The 20,409-nt window shown below is 55.6% G+C and overlaps 1 protein-coding gene and 1 long non-coding RNA gene across 2 annotated transcripts in view; one reads left to right on the top strand and one right to left on the bottom strand.

Moving 5' to 3' along the window:
- Positions 1-20,409, bottom strand: part of NUP210 (nucleoporin 210) — a 91,528-nt gene that overhangs the window by 69,104 nt on the left and 2,015 nt on the right. Inside the window, exons 2-4 of the mRNA XM_070360418.1 lie at positions 7,246-7,382; positions 5,248-5,379; positions 916-1,012 (exon numbers count right to left, since the gene is read on the bottom strand). Of these exons, the coding sequence (XP_070216519.1) occupies positions 916-1,012; positions 5,248-5,379; positions 7,246-7,382 (366 nt within the window). The remainder of the gene's footprint in view (positions 1-915; positions 1,013-5,247; positions 5,380-7,245; positions 7,383-20,409) is intronic.
- LOC138984762 (uncharacterized) lies at positions 13,387-15,024 on the top strand. The gene is made up of 3 exons (XR_011462049.1): positions 13,387-13,640; positions 14,065-14,225; positions 14,414-15,024. It is a non-coding gene; the product is annotated as an uncharacterized lncRNA (long non-coding RNA).

Raw genomic sequence — 20,409 nt, 5'->3', positions numbered from 1 at the left:
CCAGACTCCGGGAGCGCATGAGTGCCGGCCAGCAGAACCTTCCGCTGAGCCACCTCCTATCAGGCGATATTAGCCCAGACTCCGGGAGCGCACGAGTGCCGGCCAGCAGAACCTTCCGCTGAGCCACCTCCTATCAGGCGATATTAGCCCAGACTCCGGGAGCGCACGAGTGCCGGCCAGCAGAACCTTCCGCTGATGGAAACGCCTTGTCCGCCCTGTCCAGTGCGGGCAACACCGGCCACACAGCTAACGAGCACCTGGTGGGGTCAGTGCATCGGGGACCGGAACCCCCCGTCTTCCCTGGTGTAAGTGTGAACGGCCAGGGTGGGGCCAGTGGCCGCCACGTGGCACGGTGAGGATTCCCACAGACCAGAGCAGTTCAAGTCCAGCTCCACCCCTTACCAATCCGAGGTGAGCAGACAGAGGAACATAAGCCACACGGCTGTTGGGAGGACCGGCCAAGTCAAGATGGGGAGCAAGTCCATCTCACAAGGCGTCCGTCTGTCTGCAGTACTGGCCCCCACGCCTCCTGCCCCGCCGGGCGCTGGCACAGGCGGCCTCCCGTGCCTGGAGGCTGTCACAGCTGGAGGGACCTCCCAGCCGGGACTGTTACCCACTCACCCCACCCTGGGGCCCCTCCCTACCCCTCCGGCACCCCATGACAGCTCCAGTTATCAGGATGAACTTTCTCTGCCGCAGCTGGACAGACCAGCGCCCTGGACAACGGCCCCCAGAACACACCCCGGGACAAGGCCCCCGCACAGCTGCGCGAGCTGACCACTTTGATCAGTCCCAGGCCACATCGGCCATCAGCCTGGGAACCATCCTGGGCTCCTCGCTGACGGGGCTGCTAACGGTGACCATGAGGGTGAAAGCCCCCAGCCCACCCTCCCTCCCTCCCCCTCCGCCTCTTACCGGAGCGCGTTGTGGGTGTCTGAGTAGCCATCAGCCTCTGTGTCCTTCACGATTGTCCAATCAAAGACCAGCCCGGCCAGCGTGCTGAACGTGTTTCCTGCAGGAGCGGAGCAGGGGGTAGGGGGTCACACCCGAGTTAACCCCCCGGGGCCAAGGGGAGGGGCGGTGGACTCGGCACCACCCCCCACGGAGGAGGCGGCACCACCTCCAGCCTCCCTTCTGGAGGGGAAACCGAGGCGTAAGGGATCAGGGTCACGTGAGCGAGCGGGGCTGCACCCCGTGAGCCCAAGTCTCCCGGGGACACACTGTCCTGCCTGTGCGCCCACCACCCCTCAAGTGGGTAAGCGCTTTTCAGCCTAGACAGCGACTCCTGAGACTGTGAGTCAGCCCCCCGTCCCCTCCCCATGCTGGGAGAGGAATCCCGGCCATCTGGTGTCACGTGCCCATCCTGTCTCCTCCCCGAGACGCCGAGACCCCCGGTCCCGGGTGGAGGAGGTGGGCCTCACACAGCTGGCCTCCGCTCTGAAGTCCTGACTGCCGTTGGCACGCCTTGGGCCAGACGTGAGAACAGGCGGAGCCCAGCACGTGAGTGGGCGATGCTCTCTGGAGGAGCAGGACCCAGGCCGGGTCTGAAACCCTCTGCAAACACCTTCTCAAGGTGAGGGCAACACCTAGTTCTGCTGCACAGACTCAGAAGTGGGGCGGGAGACGAAACCTGCGGCCAAAGGCCTGGCCTGCCCCGAGCCGCGGTCGCCTTTTCCCGGGTGATTTTGATCTTGCCCCTTTCCACTGGTTCCCATCATTTCAAATGAAGAAGCGCAACATATGTATCCAAGTTCACAAGTCCACAGATCCGGTGGCCTGGCCCTTCTGCCTCTGGTGGCCCGCAGCTGGCCCAGCCCCTCCGCTGGCTTGCCACGCGCCCCAGCACACGCTACTGCCTCTCCCGCTCCACCTCAATCATCTCTGGATATTCCCCACCCGGCCAGCCCCCAAACAGAGCCTCGGGGGCCCCGAAAAGCTCTTTCTACGGTACGAAGACCAAGGCATTTGGAGTCAGACAGGCCTGAGGGTCTGCCCCAGCCCACCTCTGAGATCTAGGGCTGTGGAGAAGGCTGAGAGGAGACGGCCTGCTGAGGACAAGGAGACGGAGGCTGGGGCAGGCCTCCCAGGGTCACTTAACCTGGAATTTGGCGACAGGAAGTCCCTGTCTTCATCCATGTCAGTGGCTACGCTTGGAGCTCTGTTTTTCAGCATCAAAATCCCTTCCCACCTGCATGTTCAGATGTGAAGCGAGGGATGACTATGGGACCATTCCTAGAGCAGAAAGCATCCTTTGGCTTCTGAAGTTTCGCCCACGTTGGGAGGTGCACACGCAGGTCAGTGCCTGGTTTGCAGGGCCCTGGTTCACTCGGGGCCCTCATCCCAAAGGGAAGGCACCAGGAGGCAAGTCAGACTTGGGGCAGTTAGAAGGAGGCAGAGGCAGCCCCAGACACAGGGTCAGATGAAGAGGCTCCCTTGAAGGGCACAGATACCCCAACGTGAGTGCAGACCCTCAGGGGCACGCAGAGTCCCTGCCCTGCAACTCGGGTTACACACGGACATGCCAGCTACCGGGGTCCCCTCCTGCCAGCTGCTGAACCAACATGCTGCGTCCTGGCTGAGCAGGCCCCAGGAAATGGAGTCAGCATTTCCCCTTCCCGGCCCCCCGACCCCCATGCTAAACCTCTAAAGCTGTGCCCAGATGTGCTCAGAAGCCGGGAGAGGCCAGGTGAGAGGCTCACTCTGGCCAAAACGCAGCCGCTGGACCGGACGGTCCTGGGACAGTAAAGGCCTTAGCTGTGCTCCACCGGAGACACCCTGGCGTGCCCGCGCCCAGCCCAGGGGGATGGAAGGTGGCCGTCGTCATGGGACAATGACCACGAAGGAGAGACCCAGCAGGACTCAGGACACCAGGGCACAGGGCACAGGAGGCAGGGCACCCCAGGGGCAGGGAGGGGGCAGGGAAGCGGCATCTCAAGTCCCCGAGGCTCCAAGTCCCAGCGGACCCCACTCACTACACACAAGGGTGAAAAGAGGGGCGTTAAAATTTCAAGACGGCAGCAGTGGAGCGTTAAATCAAGCCCGGGGCCCTGTGGCACACACGGCCCTGCGTGGAGCTGGCCCTGACGTCTGGGAGACGGAAGGAAGCCACAGGAGACAGCAAGCGATCTCAGCACGACTTCTCAGAGCAGACAGCGAGCAAGGGCACCTGCCCGCAGCACAGGCTGCAGGACCCACACGGTCAGCCGGAGTTTGCAGGCTTGGGCGCTTGTCTGTTTCAAAAGTGTCTATTAGCCCTACTGTGTGCCGAGTGCTCACAGGAACGAAGAAATGCCAGGACCCCGTCTCTGGAGCTGGCACCCCCCGCCCTGGTCTCAGGAGGGCAGCTGGAAAACACTACGCAAACATTAATGAACATTTGCTGGACCGAAGTCCAGCGCCAAACAGGGAATGGCGTGATCCCGACCCTGTCCAGAGGCAGAGAGAAAGGCGCCCGCACCCCAAGGCCGGGCCGGGAAGCGCTGGGTGTCTCACAGGGAGGGACTCACCCCACCCCAGGAGCCCCAGGACAGGATACCACGGGAGGCGGGGGTGCGGGCTGTGACCCGAAGGGCTCGGCCTCTGAAAGCAGAGATCCAGAAGCAGATGGGAAGTGCTCTGAGCAGAGCCTGGGTGTCAGGACGGGGGTGGGGCGTCTGGGGGACCAGAGCCGCCCAGCGCTGCCCAGGCACCAGCTGCTGGGAAAGATTAGAAAACCATGAACCCAGGACAGGCACCCTGCAGACCGCCTCAGGCCAAAAAATTAGACCCCAGACCCTGGCGCAAACCCCAGCACCCAGGAAAAACTCAGCAGGAGACGGCATGTGGCCTCTCCAATTTCAGTCTCAAGGATGAAACAGGGTCCCGGCCTGGCAGACCCCACACCTCTCGAGGCTCAAGCATCACAGCTTCTAAGAAACTCTCCTGACCTGTGATCTCCACGCCCCGCCTCTGAGCTCCCTGGGGTTGCTCCCCAACCTGTGGACCCTTCACCCTTTGCCCGCCGTGTGATTACAAACAGCGCCTGCTGGGGTGCAGGTGGGGCCCGACCTACATGTGGACCCCCAGCCTGAGATGCTCCCCCAGCCCGGCTGTACCCCAGTACCTGGCAGAACTCCAGAGGCAGAACCCACCCCACTGATACCTAGCAGACTGAGCACCCACTGCACACCAGGCGGGGCGGGACCCTTCACCTCTGCTCACCAACGAGGTGAGCATCACTATGTCAGTCTCGCCAATCAGAGGGCAGTTCAGAGAAGGTGGGCAGCTCACCAGGTGAATGATGCAGAGAGGAAAGACGGCTTGGAGACACTCCAAAATAGGACTCTGACCCCAAAGGACATTTGGCAATGGCTGGGAGAGAGCCTTGGTTGTCACAGCTCAGGGGTGCCCCTGGCATCCAGGGCAGAGACCAGGGACGCTGCTGACCACCTGCCGTGTCCTGGGCAGCCCCCACCACAAAGGATTATCTGCCCCAAATGTCAACCCCACGAGCCCGAGAAACCGCGATCTGGAAAAGTGTTTCTAAAAGCAGGGGCTAGAGCAATCAGGGGAGATTTCAAAGACAAGATGAGACTTGACTTGGACTGCAAGTTTTAGAAGCTCCTTTGTTGAAAAGATGTCTTTGAGCCTGACCTACTTTCTTCAACAAAACCTCCACCTACAAATACTCCCTTTGTTCCCTGACTAAGAGGTCGGGCTAGAGCCGGGGCAGTCTGCCACCCAGCAAAACAGACATTGTGAGAAGAATCCCAGCCCAGAATAAGTCAGTGCTCTCTTACAAACGGAAGGACGGTGCATGGGGCTGGCAGCATAGATGCACTGCCCACAGCACACACACGCGTGTGCACACACACACACGCGCGCCCACACACGCGCGTGCGCACACACACACGCGCGCATGTGTGCGCACACACACAATCTGCAGTCTGGACCAGGAAGCCCAGCCCAGCCCTCAAGGCCTCTGCGGGTCACGGCACTGACCCTGCGAGCCGCTCTCAGCTCCCACCACTGCCCAGACGATGCTGTTGCTTCCCAAAGATACGCTGCACCTCCTGGGTCCCTCTAGGCGCAGGGCCGACCTCCAGGCCCTGTGGAGTCGTGGCCGTGGCCTTGCTGCCTCCAGGGGCCTGGTGTCCATTCAGAGGCACTCCCAACCTGTAGCCGATCACCCTCCTAGCCAGAGCAGCCCCCCTCCAAGGGGAGAGCCGACCACAGGCAAAGGGAGGGCAGACAGCCCAGTGGCCTCACCTTCTGAGTCCAGGGCCTGGATCTTCAGCTCCAGCGGGGCGTCCTCCAGGTAGAGCTCGCGGGTGGTGGAGACGATCTGAATGCCGTGGATGAGGTCCACGATGGCGTCGCAACGCAGGACCTGGCCAGTGGCTGCAGGCAGGAGTGCGTGGTCAGGCAGTGGGGGGCCCACACCCCGTCCAGCACCTCGTAGGGTGGGTGGTCTCACGCTTTGGCAAAGACTGGGGGTGACCAACGACCCCGAAAAAACAGGGCTGGAAGAACCAAGTCACCCTTAGGAGGCTCACTCGGCCTGAGAGTAGCCCAGACCAGGAAGTAAGGGCTTTGCGGGCACATTCATTGTCCATCTTGTACTTTTCCACCCTGGGCACCAGCATTTAAAGCTGCAGCAAGGGGCTTCCCTGGCGGCTCAGTGGTCAAGAATCCGCCTGCCAATGCAGGAGACACAAGTTCGATCCCTGGTCCAGGAAGATCCCACGTGCCGCGGGGCCACTAAGCTCAGGAGCCACCACGACTGAGCTCACGCGCCCTGGAGCCCGAGCTCCACAACAGAGAAGCCACCGCACCGAGAGGCCAGGAGCAGAGCGACCAGAGGGCAGCCACTGCCCGCCGCAGCTGGAAAAAAGGCCGACCGAGGCCCAGCGCAGCCCAGAATAAATGAGCGAGCACATGGGTTTTTAACATTGTGGCAAAACAGTTCCTAGACTTCCTAGTCTTGCTCAGGCTGTGACCACTGAGCTCCCCGACAAGGGCTCTGGTATGACGAGTTCGCACCCAAAAGGACGACGGTGCTCTGAACGCCTGTCCCCGCCCTGAGATCAGGAACTACACCCAGAGCTTGTGCATCTGCGAGTGTGTACACCGTTTCCGAGTAACACTATCAAGTGTGTGCTAAGTCGCTTCAGGCGTGTCCGACTCTTTGCGACCCCATGGACTGTGGCCCGCCAGGCTCGCCTGTCCGTGGGACCCTCCAGGCAAGAACACTGGAGTGGGTGGCCATGCCCTTCTCACTCTACTGTAAAAGAGTGTGTGCACACCCACAGAGGCTTTTTTACTTGCTCCATCAATAAGATACATGAATGGCGTTACCTGGAGAATCCTCTAGGGCAGAAACATAACAACTTGTGATAAAAAATCATTCCGACTGTTCTCCAGGCATCATATAAAACTACCTGTACACGCTTAACTTTCTGAGAAGGTCATTCAGCCTCATTATCTAAAGCCTTAACAATATTTACTTAGGCTGTGACCCTGGAAAGCTGGGACTCCATCCTTGGCAGGAAATCACCTGAAAGAACCCAGAATCGTTGTCTTATGTAACGTGAGTTTCTTATGTAACACAAAACAAACATCAGAAAACAGTCTGGATATCCAGTACGGGGAAGGCTCGATACTCAGCCATTAAAACTAATCCTACAACAAAATGGGAACCTTTTCATGCCATCTTAGGCGGGGGAAGCACAATGGAAAATTCACTGCTTTCTGAGCACTCTTTGCGGCCCCATGGACTGTAGCCCGCCAGGCCCCTCTGTCCATGGGATTCTCCAGGCAAGAATCCTGGAGTGGGGTGCCAATTCCTTCTCCAGGGGATCTTCCCAACACAGGGATCAACCTGTTACATCTCCGGCAGTGGAGGGCAGGTTCCCAGCGCGCCCTGGGAAGCCCCTTATGACCATAATATGGTAAATTAAAGATGGGGAAGTGAACGCTGCACAAATCTCTTCATTTTGAATCATTAAGAGTTATTTTAGTAACAAATAACAACTTAGAATGGAAGCCCCCCTCCACAGGAGGGAAGCGGGACACGTCCCTGGCAGGAAGGGAGCGGGCTGGGTGCTGCTCACTTGGTGACCCCCACCCACTCTGCAGGCGTCCTGCGACCCAACAAGTGAAGAGGAAGTGTGCCCAACCACAGCTCCACAGCCCCAGCGGCCCGGGGTCTCAGTAGGGTGCTCCCACCTCCCCATCCCCGCCAGGGCCAGGCCCGGAAGCCCTTACCGATGTCCTCTGCGAAGATGATGCTGGTCAGGCGGGCGGGCTGGGACAGGCGGGCCTGCACCACCGCCCTCCGGGAGCACTGCTGCTCGTCCAGGCCCAGAGGCTCGATGCTGGCCACCTCCGGCCGGGTTGACGACCTGCAGCGGGAAGACAAGAGCACACTCCCTGGAGCCGCTGGAGAGGCAGGGCTGCAACCCGAAGCCAGGGCCACGGCCTCCGTCTGCCCCAGACTCACAGGAGAGAGGGGCCAGGTTCTGCCAGCTTCAGACTCGGGTGAGCTGGGCGGCCAAGCCCCTCTGCTGGGAACAGGCTCTGCCCGCCCTGAGCTCATCCTACAGGAGACGGGACACTTGGAAACACCCCTACGGTCAACAGTCCTGAGAGGATAATTCCCTGGAACTGGAAATAACTATCAGTGGAGAAAGTGCCTACAGCCCTCAGGGAGGAGGACAGGCCACGTACCCGCTGATCTCTAGGCTGGGTCGGGCACATGGCAGCTTCCCAGATGGTCATCTCCATCCCCAACAAGCTCTGCAAACCCAGAGCCTGCCCACGGGAACCAAGACAACAGGCACGACAGCCCAGCACACTCAGGGCCAAGGTTACGTGAAGGTGGGCAGAAGGGTAGGTAAACATTCAGACGGACCGATCCGCAGAATCCATGACTTCCCACGGAGACTCGGGGCCTTGGAGTAACCGGCTGAAGGGACAGTGTGATGAGCAGGCACCCAGGGTTAGTGTGAGGTTTCTCATCTGAGACCTGGTGTAGCAGCAGTTTCCAGGGGAGTGAGATGCGGAGAGTGGGGAGGAGCAGAGTGGACGCTGCAGTACCGGGTGAGCACGGCCACTTGGGAGGTCAGGACGTTGATGCTGAGGTCAGGTGCTGAGGTTGGGAAGATGGGGATGCTGAGGTAGAGGAGACGGGGTGCTGAGCTCAGGGACACGGGGTGCAGAGGGCAAGCAGGCATTGGAGGCCACAGGAAGGAGCTAAGATTTATTCTGAGGACGATGACCAGCCCCTGGGCCATCTTGAGCAGGTGAACATTCTAATCTGATCCCCACTTTTCAGAGCACAGTCAGGACTGCCCTCCGTGTGCTCCAGGCGGGGAGGCCCCAGGGAAGGGCACCCATGGTCCCCAGGGCTGCGTGCAGCACTGTGGTGCCCAGCAGGGAGTGGGCACTCCCAAGGCATGGCTGCTGCCCCTGCCCTGGGCTTTCACTGCCTGCAGCCTCAGTGTCCTGTGTTACTCAGAAGGAAACTTGTACAGTCTGCTGTTAAAAGGCAATGGTGTGAAATATACCCAACAGGCGTCTCCAAGTCGATGCAAGCCTCTCCAAGCTCAGCACGGATGCTCAGACAGCGCGAACACGCAGCACACAGCAGGATATAGCAGCGCCTCTACTCTGAGAATGAACCTCACCCCAGGCTGAGGGAGACGAACGTCTAAGCCCCCAGGGAAATGCATCTGTGGTCCTCGCACTAAGGGACATCCCCTGAGAAGAGTGCATTTCAGAGACCAACGGAGACAACAAACATTGAGCCCCGACAGGGAGAAGCGAGCAGGTCCTGGGCACAGCCTCGCCCCACACCACAGAACTGCAGAAGCTGTGTTGTTCCAAGTGATTTCAAAGGGCATCAGACCTCCCCACATGTGCACAGAGACACAAAACTGATGAGGAAATTAACACCACATTGTAAATCAACTATACTTCACTTTGAAAAAAAAATCTGACATGGAAACAAGAACAGGAAACACGCAGAGATCAGATCTGAGACCAAGGAGACAAATGTGACGGAGGGCGCAGCTTGGATCCAGGGGACCCAGGGGTAAAAAAGGAAGCTCAGTGGACACCCTGACGCAACCCAAGCCAGCTAGACTCTAGTTAACTCAAGTACCAGGGCTACTGTTTCCCTTTCTCAACAATCCTGGTCCTGAAGGATGGTAACCGTAGGCGAAGCTGGGTGAAGGTACAGAGGAACTCTCTGCATTATCTTTGTAACTTTCCTGTAAATCTAAAATTGTTCCAAACTTAAAAAAATTGTTCAATGACAAGGGGAGTGAGGGATGAATAGGCTGAGCACAGAGAATTTTTAGGGCAGCAAAACTATTCTGTATGATCCTCCTCTGATGATACAGTCGCACACGTTTGGCTGGCTACAATGAATCGGTGCCGACTGTGGACAGTAACGGCACACAGACGCTGATTGTAATAAGGTGTCCCTGCAGGTACAGCTTCCCAAGCGGCGCCAGTGGTAAAGAATCTGCCTGCCGTGCAGGAGACCTGGGCTTGATCCCTGGGTCGGGACGATCCCCTGGAGAAGGTCATGGCTACGCACTCCAGTATCTTGCCTGGGAAATTCCATGGGCAGTGGAGCCTGGTGGGCTGCAGTTCATGGGTTCGCAAAGCGTCAGTCACGACAGAACACGTGTGTGCACACACACACACACACACGCAGGCTCATCAGTTGAGACAAATGCACCATCTGGTGGGGGATGTTGATGGTGGCGGATGCTGGCGGGGGAGGGGGTATATACAGGAAACTGCTGTAATTTGGGCTCAGTTTTTTTAATAAACCTAAAACTGCTCTTTTTAAGAGTCTGTTTAAAAAAAGTAAGACTGCTCATCGTCTTCTGCTTCTAACTTTGAGAAACAATGTGGGATGCCTCTTGTTCAGTGGCCCCGGGAGCCAGGAATCTGCACTATAAATCCCTCCCCAACCCCGAATCTCAGGCTCCTCAAGAACAGGAATGACAAGCTCTTTCCGCACTCCCTCAGGGCGGTGAATTAATCTCACTCTCCCAGTAAAGAAGTCAACGCAGATAAGAGCAGGCTGCCCTCATTTAAGTCCAAGAGGCCTGAAGTCCTCCTCCCACACCCAGGCCCTCCATGAGTGGCCCCTGAGATGCCTGCAGCCCCCTGAGCCTGGCCGGGAGCACCCCACCCCTCATCCAGGGCCCCCAGGGCTGCGGGGCTCCGCTAGGTACAGGGACAGCCCTGAGCTGCCCTGTCCAACAGAAATGCACAGCAAATCACATTTAAAATGTCCTCGTTGCCTTACTAAAAAGCAATAGGGAGGGAGTCCCCAGGCCCAGTGGTTAAGACTCTGCACTTCCACTGCAGGGGGTGAGAGTTTGATCACTGGTTGATCTTAATTTTAATGACACGTATTATTTCACCCCAAACATCCCAATCATCCTTATGACCCGGGGGCCCCTGCATTTTGGACATAGTGAATGGCCCCGGGGCAGGCCTTCAGGGGGAGGAGAGCCCTGCAGATGGTGTCTAATCCCAGTCTGGCTCCCTGGGCTCTTAAAGAAGCCCCTCCTCTTCACACTTACGGTGGTGCAGCCTGGAGATAACACAGAGCAGCCAGTGCAGCTACCCACCCCCCACACACAGGGGAGCTCAGGGCAAGGGAGCCACGGTCCACCCTCACAGGGAGCTGGGGTGCTGGAAAACACACCCGTCACCACCACCCCCTCTCACCCGGCTCTAGGACCCCACATCTGAAGCTGGCGGGCTCATCCCAACCACCTAGAGGGCTTAAGACAGGCTGGAGGCGTGTCTCTGTCCCCCGCAGAGGGTTATTCTCGGTTACCCTGGAGGATGCTTGGAGGCCCGTGTGCTCTGGCTGTGCCTTTAAGAGCAGAGAGCCCAGCAGGGGCCTGGTGTCGGGTGTCCCTGTCACAGATGGCTGGTGTGAGTCAGTGGAAAAAGCACTTTAGAAGGTGCTCGTCAGGGATTCGAAAGGGAAGGGGACCCCTGGAACCCAAATTCAGAGTGGGGATTGCGGGCGGGGATGAAAACTAGGAGCGGGAGCAAAGGGGGCTGCAGCTCCACCCACAACGTCTCCTTACCGGAAAAAGCCAAACTAGCCAAACACACAAACTGCTGACAAGGCCCAATCTGACCTAGGAATATGGTGTTCACTGTGTTACTCTCTGTTCTTTTCTGTATTACTCTAACTTCTAAATAACAGTATGTCCCCGTCAACGTTAGACGTAACCTAGAGAGCTGCTGTGCCCTCGTTTTACGGAGGAGTGAAGTGTTGCTGTGAAAGTGTTAGTCGCTCAGTCGTGACCCTTTGTGACCCCACGGACTGTAGCCCGCCAGGCTCCTCTGTCCACGGGATTCTCCAGGCAAGAATCCTGGAGTGGGGTGCCATTGCCTTCTCCAGGGGATCTTCCCCACCCGGGGGTCCAACCCAGGTCTCCCGCGTTGCAGGCAGATTCTTTACCATCTGAGCCTCTACAGCCCCCGGAGAGAAGACGGGCTGGTTAGGGCCTCTCTGAGGACCAGAGAGGGTCAGGACACAGGGTCCAAATCCAAACGTGGGTGTTTCCTGCCGTTCGAATCACGTCTCAGTCCCTCAGAACTGTCGTGTCTGCGTCTCAGAGCTCTGGGTCACCCTGAGAGCTGCCCACAGAGGAGGCTGGCTCCCTCCTGGGCTGCGAAGGGAAGAGCTGACCATGTGTGTGCAGTTCTGGAAAGCTGCTGCCTCCGGGACCTGGCAAGAGAAGAATCACCTCCTCCACACAGGGAGGACGGGCCATCCTTCACAGACACAACGGTTAATCGCCCGACAGCCCGAGCCAGGCAGAGAGAGTGGAGATAAGGGGGGATGACAGGCAGGAGCCCCTTGCATGTGGCAAACGCAGAGATATCCAGACACAGTTCTTTTAAAAACCACAAGTGTGCTGGGGGCATGCGGGGCTCATTTCACGTGTCAGTCTGGCCAGGACATGAGGTGCCCAGCTACTGGGTCAGACATTATTCTGGGTGTGTCTGAGGGTGTTTGGGGATGAGATTAGCACTTAAACCAGTACACCAGTAAATGAAATTACGCTCCCCAGTGTGGGTGGGTCTCACCCACTCAGTTGAGGTCTGACTAGAACAAAAAGCCCTCGCTCGTCTATGCTGAGTCACTTCAGTCGTGTCCGACTCTTTGTGACCCTGTGGACTATAGCCCGCCAGGCTCCTCCATCCAGGGGATTCTCCAGGCAAGAATACTGGAGTGGGTTGCCGTGCCCTCCTCCAGGGGATCTTCCCGACCCAGGGATCGAACCCACGTCTCTACGTGTCCTGCTTTGGCAGGCGGGTTCTTTACCACTAGCGCCATCTGGGAAGCCACATATATATCTCCTATTAATTGTGGGTCTCTGGGGAACCTGACCAATATAGGGAGGGCATAGAAGATAATGAAAGGCATTGTCTACCCTGTGTTAAGCCCAGAGCTAAATCCTTCGATCCGTCAGATTACTTAACCCTCCAGCAGACACGTGTGGATAAAGCCAAACTGAGACTCAGAGAGGTTGAGTAATTTCCCCAAAGCACACAGCCATGAGTGGCAGGGCCAGGGGTCATAGCTATGTCTGTGTGAGCCCAGATCAGACAGTCCTCACACCACACGAGTGCTTTCCCCAGAAACACACAGCACCACAGAGCAGCGAGGCCCAGATGAACTATGTTTGGATTGAGTCTTTATGTCTTTTAATTAGCACACATTCATCTTTACTGTTTCAGGAAAAACAACTGTATCAAACGTATGAGCTCCTAAGTGTTAATACGGAGGAGCATCTCCAGTGTTCACAAAGGTAGTCATTTCGAAGGAAACAGTTCTAGTACAGGCAGGACATTAAAGAACCAACGCGGGACAGCAGCTGAGTGGCTGCAGTTTGGGGAGGAAATACCAGCGTGCATTCCTGGGGCAGCTGTGAGGGGCGGGGTCTGTCCATCAGCCGCCGTCTCCAGGGTATCTCAGACAAGGACCGAGTAGCCTCCACAAGGCTGGCCGGAGCGCTAACAACCAGACTGTGCCCACGCTGCTTGGGGAGGACCCAGGCGAGGAAGGCATGGCAAGAGGGAAAGACACCATGTGGGCCGCAACGGCTTCCCCGGCCTGAGCCTTGCGGGCTCAGACACGGCCGGGCACTCGACAGAGAAGACAGGGTCCGGTGGGGCAGAGGGCTGAGAGGCCCACGTGGGAACTGGCCCCAACAGCCAGGTCATTTGGATACAGCCTCGTGTTTGCCAAAGAAGCAGGTTCAGGCTCAACGGCTTTTCTGCACAAGAGCCTTCCTCTGCCCCCAGTTTTTCTGTTTGCTGTTTTAATTATTTAAATTTTTCTATTTATTTTATGTTGGCTGCAGGTCCTTCGTTGCAGCCTGCGGGCTTTTCTCTAGCTGCGGCCCACAGACGCAGTCGACCCGTGGCACGTAGCGCCTTAGTTCTCTAAGCAGGTCACACCCACGTCGCCTGCACTGGAAGGCAGATGCGTAACCACTGGACGACCAGGGAAGGCCCTGCCCCAATTTAAACGCACTGATGCCGCTGCTCAGAAAGGAGAGCTGCTTCAGCCTGTCCATCCGTCATCCCGTGCATCTTAGCCAGAGGTCAGCAGGCCTGCCCACCCTCCCTGCTCACCCTCCCTGCTCACTCACTCGCCCCAAGGCCCGCAGGAGGAGCTGGAAGGCCCTCCCCAGGCCCCAGGCACAGGCGGTGCTGGCAAGACGGCCCTTTTCTCTGCTGAGAAGGTGAAGGCCTAGGACAGCAGGGCACTGCCACACACCAGCTGTGTGACCTTGAACAAACAAGTCAACCTCTCTGGGCTTCCGTTTCTGCATCTGTACAATGGGAAGAAAAATGATACCTGCTGCAAAGGGTTGGGGTGGATTAGATAGGATGATAGACACCTTATCACAGGGCCTCGCAGAGTAAGCTCTCAAACTCAGGAACCAGGAGCAGGTGCCCAAATGAAGCGCTTGTGGCCCTGAGGTGTTTGGCGAGATTCCAACCACAAGAACTTTTGATTTTTAGAGGGAGGAAGAGAACAAGGGTCTTTCTAGATTCTGATCACTGATGCCTGACCTGTCCATCCACTTCCCTGAGTGAAGCCTGACCCTGATCCCGGCTGGCAGGGCCCCACCACCAACCACACACAGACATCCTCAGAAAGACCGCAAACATTCGGGTCAGAGGTGGGTTTCCCGGCTGGCGGGAGCCTGAGGCTTGACTTCCGCTCCAAAGTGCTCCTTCCCCCCAGTTCCCCTCCCCCCGCCATCCCTGAGCTTATGCTGACCCCACAGCCGGTTCTCCGTGGGGTCCCTAATGAACTCATTCATTCATTCACGAATCCATATTTATTGGGTTTTGTGCAATGTTCCAGGTACTGCCGAGGCACTGGGAACACAGCAAAGTACCAGCTAAACATTAACCCCCTGCTTCACGGAGCTTACTTTTTGGGAGGAGGAGGAAAGAACAGACAAATGAGTGCGAGAAGGTGAGCTCTCAACCAGGGCTGTGGACACACAGGAGGGAAGGGCTGCGGCTTCCACCCGGGGCTGAAGGGAGCCTCGCTCAGGCGGGATGCGTGAGCAGGAGGGGCCACCACCAGGTCCTTGAATAACCGCAAGAAGGGCATTCCAGCAAAAGCGCAGGAGAGCACAAAGGCCCCGAGACCACGGCAGGCATGACCCTCCTCCCCGTCAGACTCCCTCGGAGACAGAGCGGAAAGACAGAGTCCACGGCGTGCTCATTTCTTGCCCCCGTTGCACGCAGCTAAGACCCTGGTGCCAGTTTTTACAGATGCCCTTTAACAGGTCGACGGGCTTCCCTGGAGGCTCAGATGGTAAAGAATCTGCCTGTATTGCGGGAGACCTGGGTTCAATCCCTAGGTCAGGAAGATCCCCTGGAGAAGGAAATGGCAATTCAGTCCAGTATTCTTGCCTGGACAATTCTACGGAGAGACAGCCTGGTGGGCTACAGTCCATGGGGTCGCAAAGATTTGGACACGACTGAGAAACTAACACTTTCATTTCATTTTGTTATGGAGTCTCTTCTACTCCAAATTTGCCGCATTTTCTATCATAAGTGACTCTTGAATGCTCTGCACATATTGAGACCATTATATGGCTTTTCTTCTTCATTTGGTTGATAGAAGAATTGTTTATTGTCGGTCAAGCAATTACACTGATTGGTTAGTATTAAACCAACCTTGCATTCCTGGGAACCAGCCCCAGTTGGTCATAATACATTACTCTTTTTATATTTTTCTGGATTTGATTTGCTATTTTGTTAAGGAATCTTGAACTCTGGGTCTGTGAATTTCTTTGTCTTGTAATATTTGTGCCTGGTTTGCAATCAATGTAATGTTGGCCTCATAAAAATAAGCTAGTAAATGACTGTTCTTCCTCTCTTTCCTGAAAGAGTTTATAAAGGATTTGTACTATTTCCTCCTTAAATGTTTCACAGAATTTACAAGTGAGGCAACTCGGGCTTGCAGTTTTCTTTCTGAGAAGGTCTGTGACTATAAACTTAATTTTCCCAAATATCCTAAGTGGACAAGGTGTTCTGAGAACCCTCCCCCAAGTCCTGCACAGGAGCGGGGCAGGGCACCCCACGGCTGGGGGAGCCTGGGGTGCAGTGCTGTCCTCCCCCAAGTCCTGCACAGGAGCGGGCGGGCGGGCACCCCACGGCTGGGGAGCCTGGGGTGCAGTGCTGTCCTCCCCCAAGTCCTGCACAGGAGCGGGGCGGGGGCACCCCACGGCTGGGGGAGCCTGGGGTGCAGTGCTGGTGGCCTGCGGCAGTGTTGCTTCTTTTCCTCCAGAATTTCTCACCCACATTCCAGCAAGACCACCCCCGCCCCCTGCCAGATCACAGCAGCTCCCGTCAAGGGCCCCAGCTGAGCAAACCCAGGGTATACATGCCATCCCCACCCCACCCCCACCCCACACACACACACAGAGCCGGGTAAACGTGCACACGTGGTGTCATTCCTGCAGGGGACCCGTGTTGGGTTTTGGCTGCCCAGCCTCCGCCCCCTCCTCAGTAACAGCACCCAGCTTTTCTGTGGGTGCTGCTCTTCTCCACCCTCAGACCATGAGGTTCCGGGTACCCATGCTCCTGGGACACTGGGAGGCCTGGTCAGTCAGCACTGTGAACCCTGAGCTGGAGGGGTCCAGACCCAGGGTGTGCCTCACCAGCCCCCATGGGGTTTGCAGGGCTGGAACTGCTGTCTAGGGAGCCCCAGGCAGAGGTCCAGACCTAGGACCTCAGACCAGGCTCTGCTGACCTCACTGAGCCCTGTGTGCAGCCTGAAATAAACTCTGCCAAAACAGTGTTTATTTAAACTTTACATAACTTCAAAGTTTATTTAAACTTTATTTAAACTATTGTAGTTTGAGTTTCCTGTCACATGCAGGCAACTCAGAAGAGTCTGCTGCTGCTACTGCTAAGTCACTTCAGTCGTGTCCGACTCTGTGCGACCCCATAGACGGCAGCCCAGCAGGCTCCCCTGTCCCTGGGATTCTCCAGGCAAGAACACTGGAGTGGGTTGCCATTTCCTTCTCCAATGCATGAAAGTGAAAAGTGAAAGTGAAGTCACTCAGTCGTGTCCGACTCTTAGTGACCCCATAGATTGTAGCCCACCAGGCTCCTCCGTCCATGGGATTTTACAGGCAAGAGTACTGGAGTGGGGTGCCGTTGCCTTCTCAGAAGAGCCTAGCCAAGTGAAACCCCGATTGAATTCTTCAAGACATGTTGTCTCATTTCATTCAAACTATTGGTACTATATTTTTTAAAAAAGAAAAAAAATGTCATTTCTTATGTGCTTATTATGTGTCAGGCACAGAACAAAACACAGCACAAATATTTTATTTGCCTCCCAACAATCCAACTGAAACTTCCATATGATACCCATGGAAACAACAGCATGGATGGGATGTAACTTGCCCAAGGATACATTCCTAGAAACACCTCAGTGAGGCTGGTCTCTAGACCCCTCACCTGGACACCTCCCTCCCCTCTTGTGATAAATGCACCCAGATTGTTCAAGACAGAGCCAGCAGACTCCCTCTACCTGTAGTTGGACACAGGAGCGTCCAGCCTGACAGACCTCAGTGAAAAACGACTCCATGTCCTCAATTACCCCGACCCCACTTACATCCTTAATCCTGCTTCTCAGTGTGCTGTCCACTTTCCGAAAACCCTCCTGAAGGAACCTGAGTAAAACAGCCATTGATGAGAAGGCCTGGCACATTTCCTGGGCATCCCAGGACTGAGAAGGCACAAGTCTGTGACTTGTCTTTTGTTTTTTGAAGTGGGCCTTTTTTTTTTCCCCAGTCTTTATTGAACTTGTTACAACATTACTTCTGTTTTATGTTTTGGGGCATTTTTGGCCAGGAGGCATGTGGGATCCTAGCTCCCCGATCAGGGATCAACCCCACACCCCCTGCATTGGGAAGCAAAGTCTTAACCACTGGACTGTGGGGAAGTCCCTGTGACCTGGCTTTGAACCTGGCTCTGCTCAGTTCCCTATTTGTGCAGTGGGTGGTCACTCTTGAGGTGTTTTGTTTTCAGGATTGAGTGGAGAGTAACACGCAAAATATGCAAAGGAATGAGCAGAAAAGCTGGTTCTGCTCTTTGGCTGCCTTGGCTGCCCCCACCTGCAGTATTCAAGCCCCTGCCTTCGGACCTGGGTGTCTGGCCGCCCACTCACTGTGGCGGCTGCCTGGACGCTGGCGCCTTCCCCAGTGTGCAGCCCCTCTCTTTCTACATCCAGTTATATCCAAGTTACCCTCCTATCGTTATCCTACTTTAAAAAAAAAAAAAAATTGATTCTTCTTTATTGAAAATTTACTTTAAAAGTTTTAAAGTACCACGCCCTTTAGGCCACGCCCTGAGGCATGTGGGATCTTGGTTCCCCCAACCAGGGATCTAACCCACACCCTGCAGTGAAAGTGCAAGTCCTAAGCACTGGACCAGCAGGGGAGTCCTGCAGAAGTACTTAAAGAGGAAACTGTCTATCAGCAGTGTAAACAGAAAGCCTATATGGTTTGCCATCCATCTGAAGCAACATAAAACAAACATCAGTCCAAACACTGTTGCTACTTCCAGGGATGGGGTGAGGAAGGAAACAGGCTGACATCACCTGGTGTTAAGGACACAGACTGTGGAAGTCAGGGCTGGAGGCGGGGAGGAGCGTTAGCGGACCGGGACTCAGTCTCAGTTTGGGAAGATGAAAAAGTTCTGGAGATGATGGCGGAGACGGCTGCTCAACAACGTGAATGTAGCTGATGTCACTGAGCTGGACACTCAAAGACGGTTACTTTAATGATATGTGTATTTCACCAATTAAAAAAAAAAAAAGAAAAAAAAATAGAAACATGTTGGTGCCAGAAATGAAATTTATCTTCAGGGTGTCTAACCGGACATGGGAACCCAAGGACAGGGGAGGTCAGGAGTGGAAAAAGGAGAAGTGATGGTTTTGCAAAGAAGAGGTGGGTGGGGGCAGAGGAAGACACAGCCCCCCTCCACCCACTGCCTAACCGTCCCCCCAACACACACACACACACACACACACACACACGGAGGCAGAGCTCACAGGGCGGAAGTCACCGCAAGAGCAGAGTGGGGTGAGGGTCAGGGACAGGAAGGGAAGCAGGTCCACTCGGTAAACACACTTGCCGTCACCTCCTTCTGTGGGTGCGGGAGGGGGGACCCGAGCACCCATGGGGGGGCCAGGACCCATGGGCCGGGTTGGGTGGGAGGGCCACAGCCAGGGTCACCAGCTCAGCAACCCATTCCAGTACTCTTGCCTGGGAAATCCCATGGGCAGAGGAGCCTGGCACGCTACAGTCCATGGAGTCATTAACAGCTGGACACGACTCTCCGACTGAGCAAGCACCCAAGCAATAACATGAAATATCAAAAAAGAATCAGGAACTTGTCACAAAACCAGCAATACTGGTGTGACGGGAGGGGTTCAGTCAGGTCTGGCCAATTAGCCAGAGGCTGCACATCCCCAAAGAGCATGGGTCAGAAGGCACCATTCCCTGTCCCCTGTCCCCTTCTGTGGGCTCTTGCTCGATGGAAACCACCACTCAGTCCCCCAGAGCACCTCCCTCCCGAGGCTTGCACTGACATGTGAACAGTTTTGACTTGATAATCTCTACAGTTCTCCTCACCTTAAAATTGCCTGAGTATTTGATGCTATAAAATCAAGAAACAGGAAAAGTAAACTTAAAGCCTCTGGCTCAGGTATGCAATGATCCAGAAAACTGGGAGCTGGGCTGAAAATTCAAAGGCTGAGCAAAAACTCCCCCAGGGTCCAGGGGCATTCTCACGTTCTCTGTTCTCCACCTCACAGACTTCACAGTGACCTCCTTGGTGAAGAAGAAGGCGGATAGAAAGCTTGCCTGCACACCCACTCTTAAAGTTCCAGAAGAGACTCTTCAAAAACTAAAAACAACACCTGACTGGACTAGGAAGAGCGGACTGAAAATAAACATTTCCAACGCTTGAAGAACAAGATTTTCCCGTGACGTTAAGGGAGAAATCACAGCACCAAACACCTCCGAGACACTTAAGCAGTCTCACATTTGCTAAAAAAACTATGGATCAGATTCAAAACAAGTTATAAGGTACTTAGCACTCCTCTGATGCATCAGAGATTAGGAATTTTGTTGTTGCTGTTTTCCCCCTTTCTCCTAAGAAGCTAGATAGGTAAATTAAAATCCATCAGTTTTTCCAAAAAAAGCAGTTAGGGGGAAAAAAAAAACAAAACAGTTGTTACTTCAAAAACAAAAAACACAGCTCTAGAATCTCAGGAAGTAGCACACAAGGACATCCAAGGGGGTTCGTTTGAAGCCAGCTGTTTGTAATAGTCGGCTTCCTTTTCCTTGCCCTCATATCAAGAGAAGAGACATCCTCAACCAGAGAATGAGCACAGTCTCAGGCGAAGTCTGGCCTGACAGCTGATCCACCAACACCAGTCAGAGCCCTGGACAAGGATGTAGAGAAGTTAGAGCGAAGATCAGCCTCTGATACCAAGCCAGAAACACGACCCACCAGGTGCAGCAGGCACTAGCCCAAAAATGCATTTGGCTAACCTGGACTGTCGTTTCAGGAGACCTTCAGAAAACAAATAGGTACTATTAATGCATGCATGGGGGCTCCGTGGGTAAAGAATCTGCCTGCAATGCAGGAGATGCAAGAGATGCTGGTTCAAGCCCTGGGTTGGGAAGATCCCCTGGAGGAGGGTTTGGCAACCCACTTGAGCCTTGCTGCCTGGAGAATGCCATGGACAGAGGCGCCTGGCGTGCTACAGTCCATGGGGTTGCAAAGAGTCGGAGACGACTCAAGTGACTCAGGAGAAAGCAGTCG

The sequence above is a fragment of the Bos mutus genome, chromosome 22 (genome assembly GCF_027580195.1).
Source record: "Bos mutus isolate GX-2022 chromosome 22, NWIPB_WYAK_1.1, whole genome shotgun sequence".
Classification (NCBI taxonomy): Eukaryota; Metazoa; Chordata; class Mammalia; order Artiodactyla; family Bovidae; genus Bos; species Bos mutus.
Note: the sequence above shows the minus strand (reverse complement) of the source record. Positions and strands in the feature narration are given on the sequence as shown.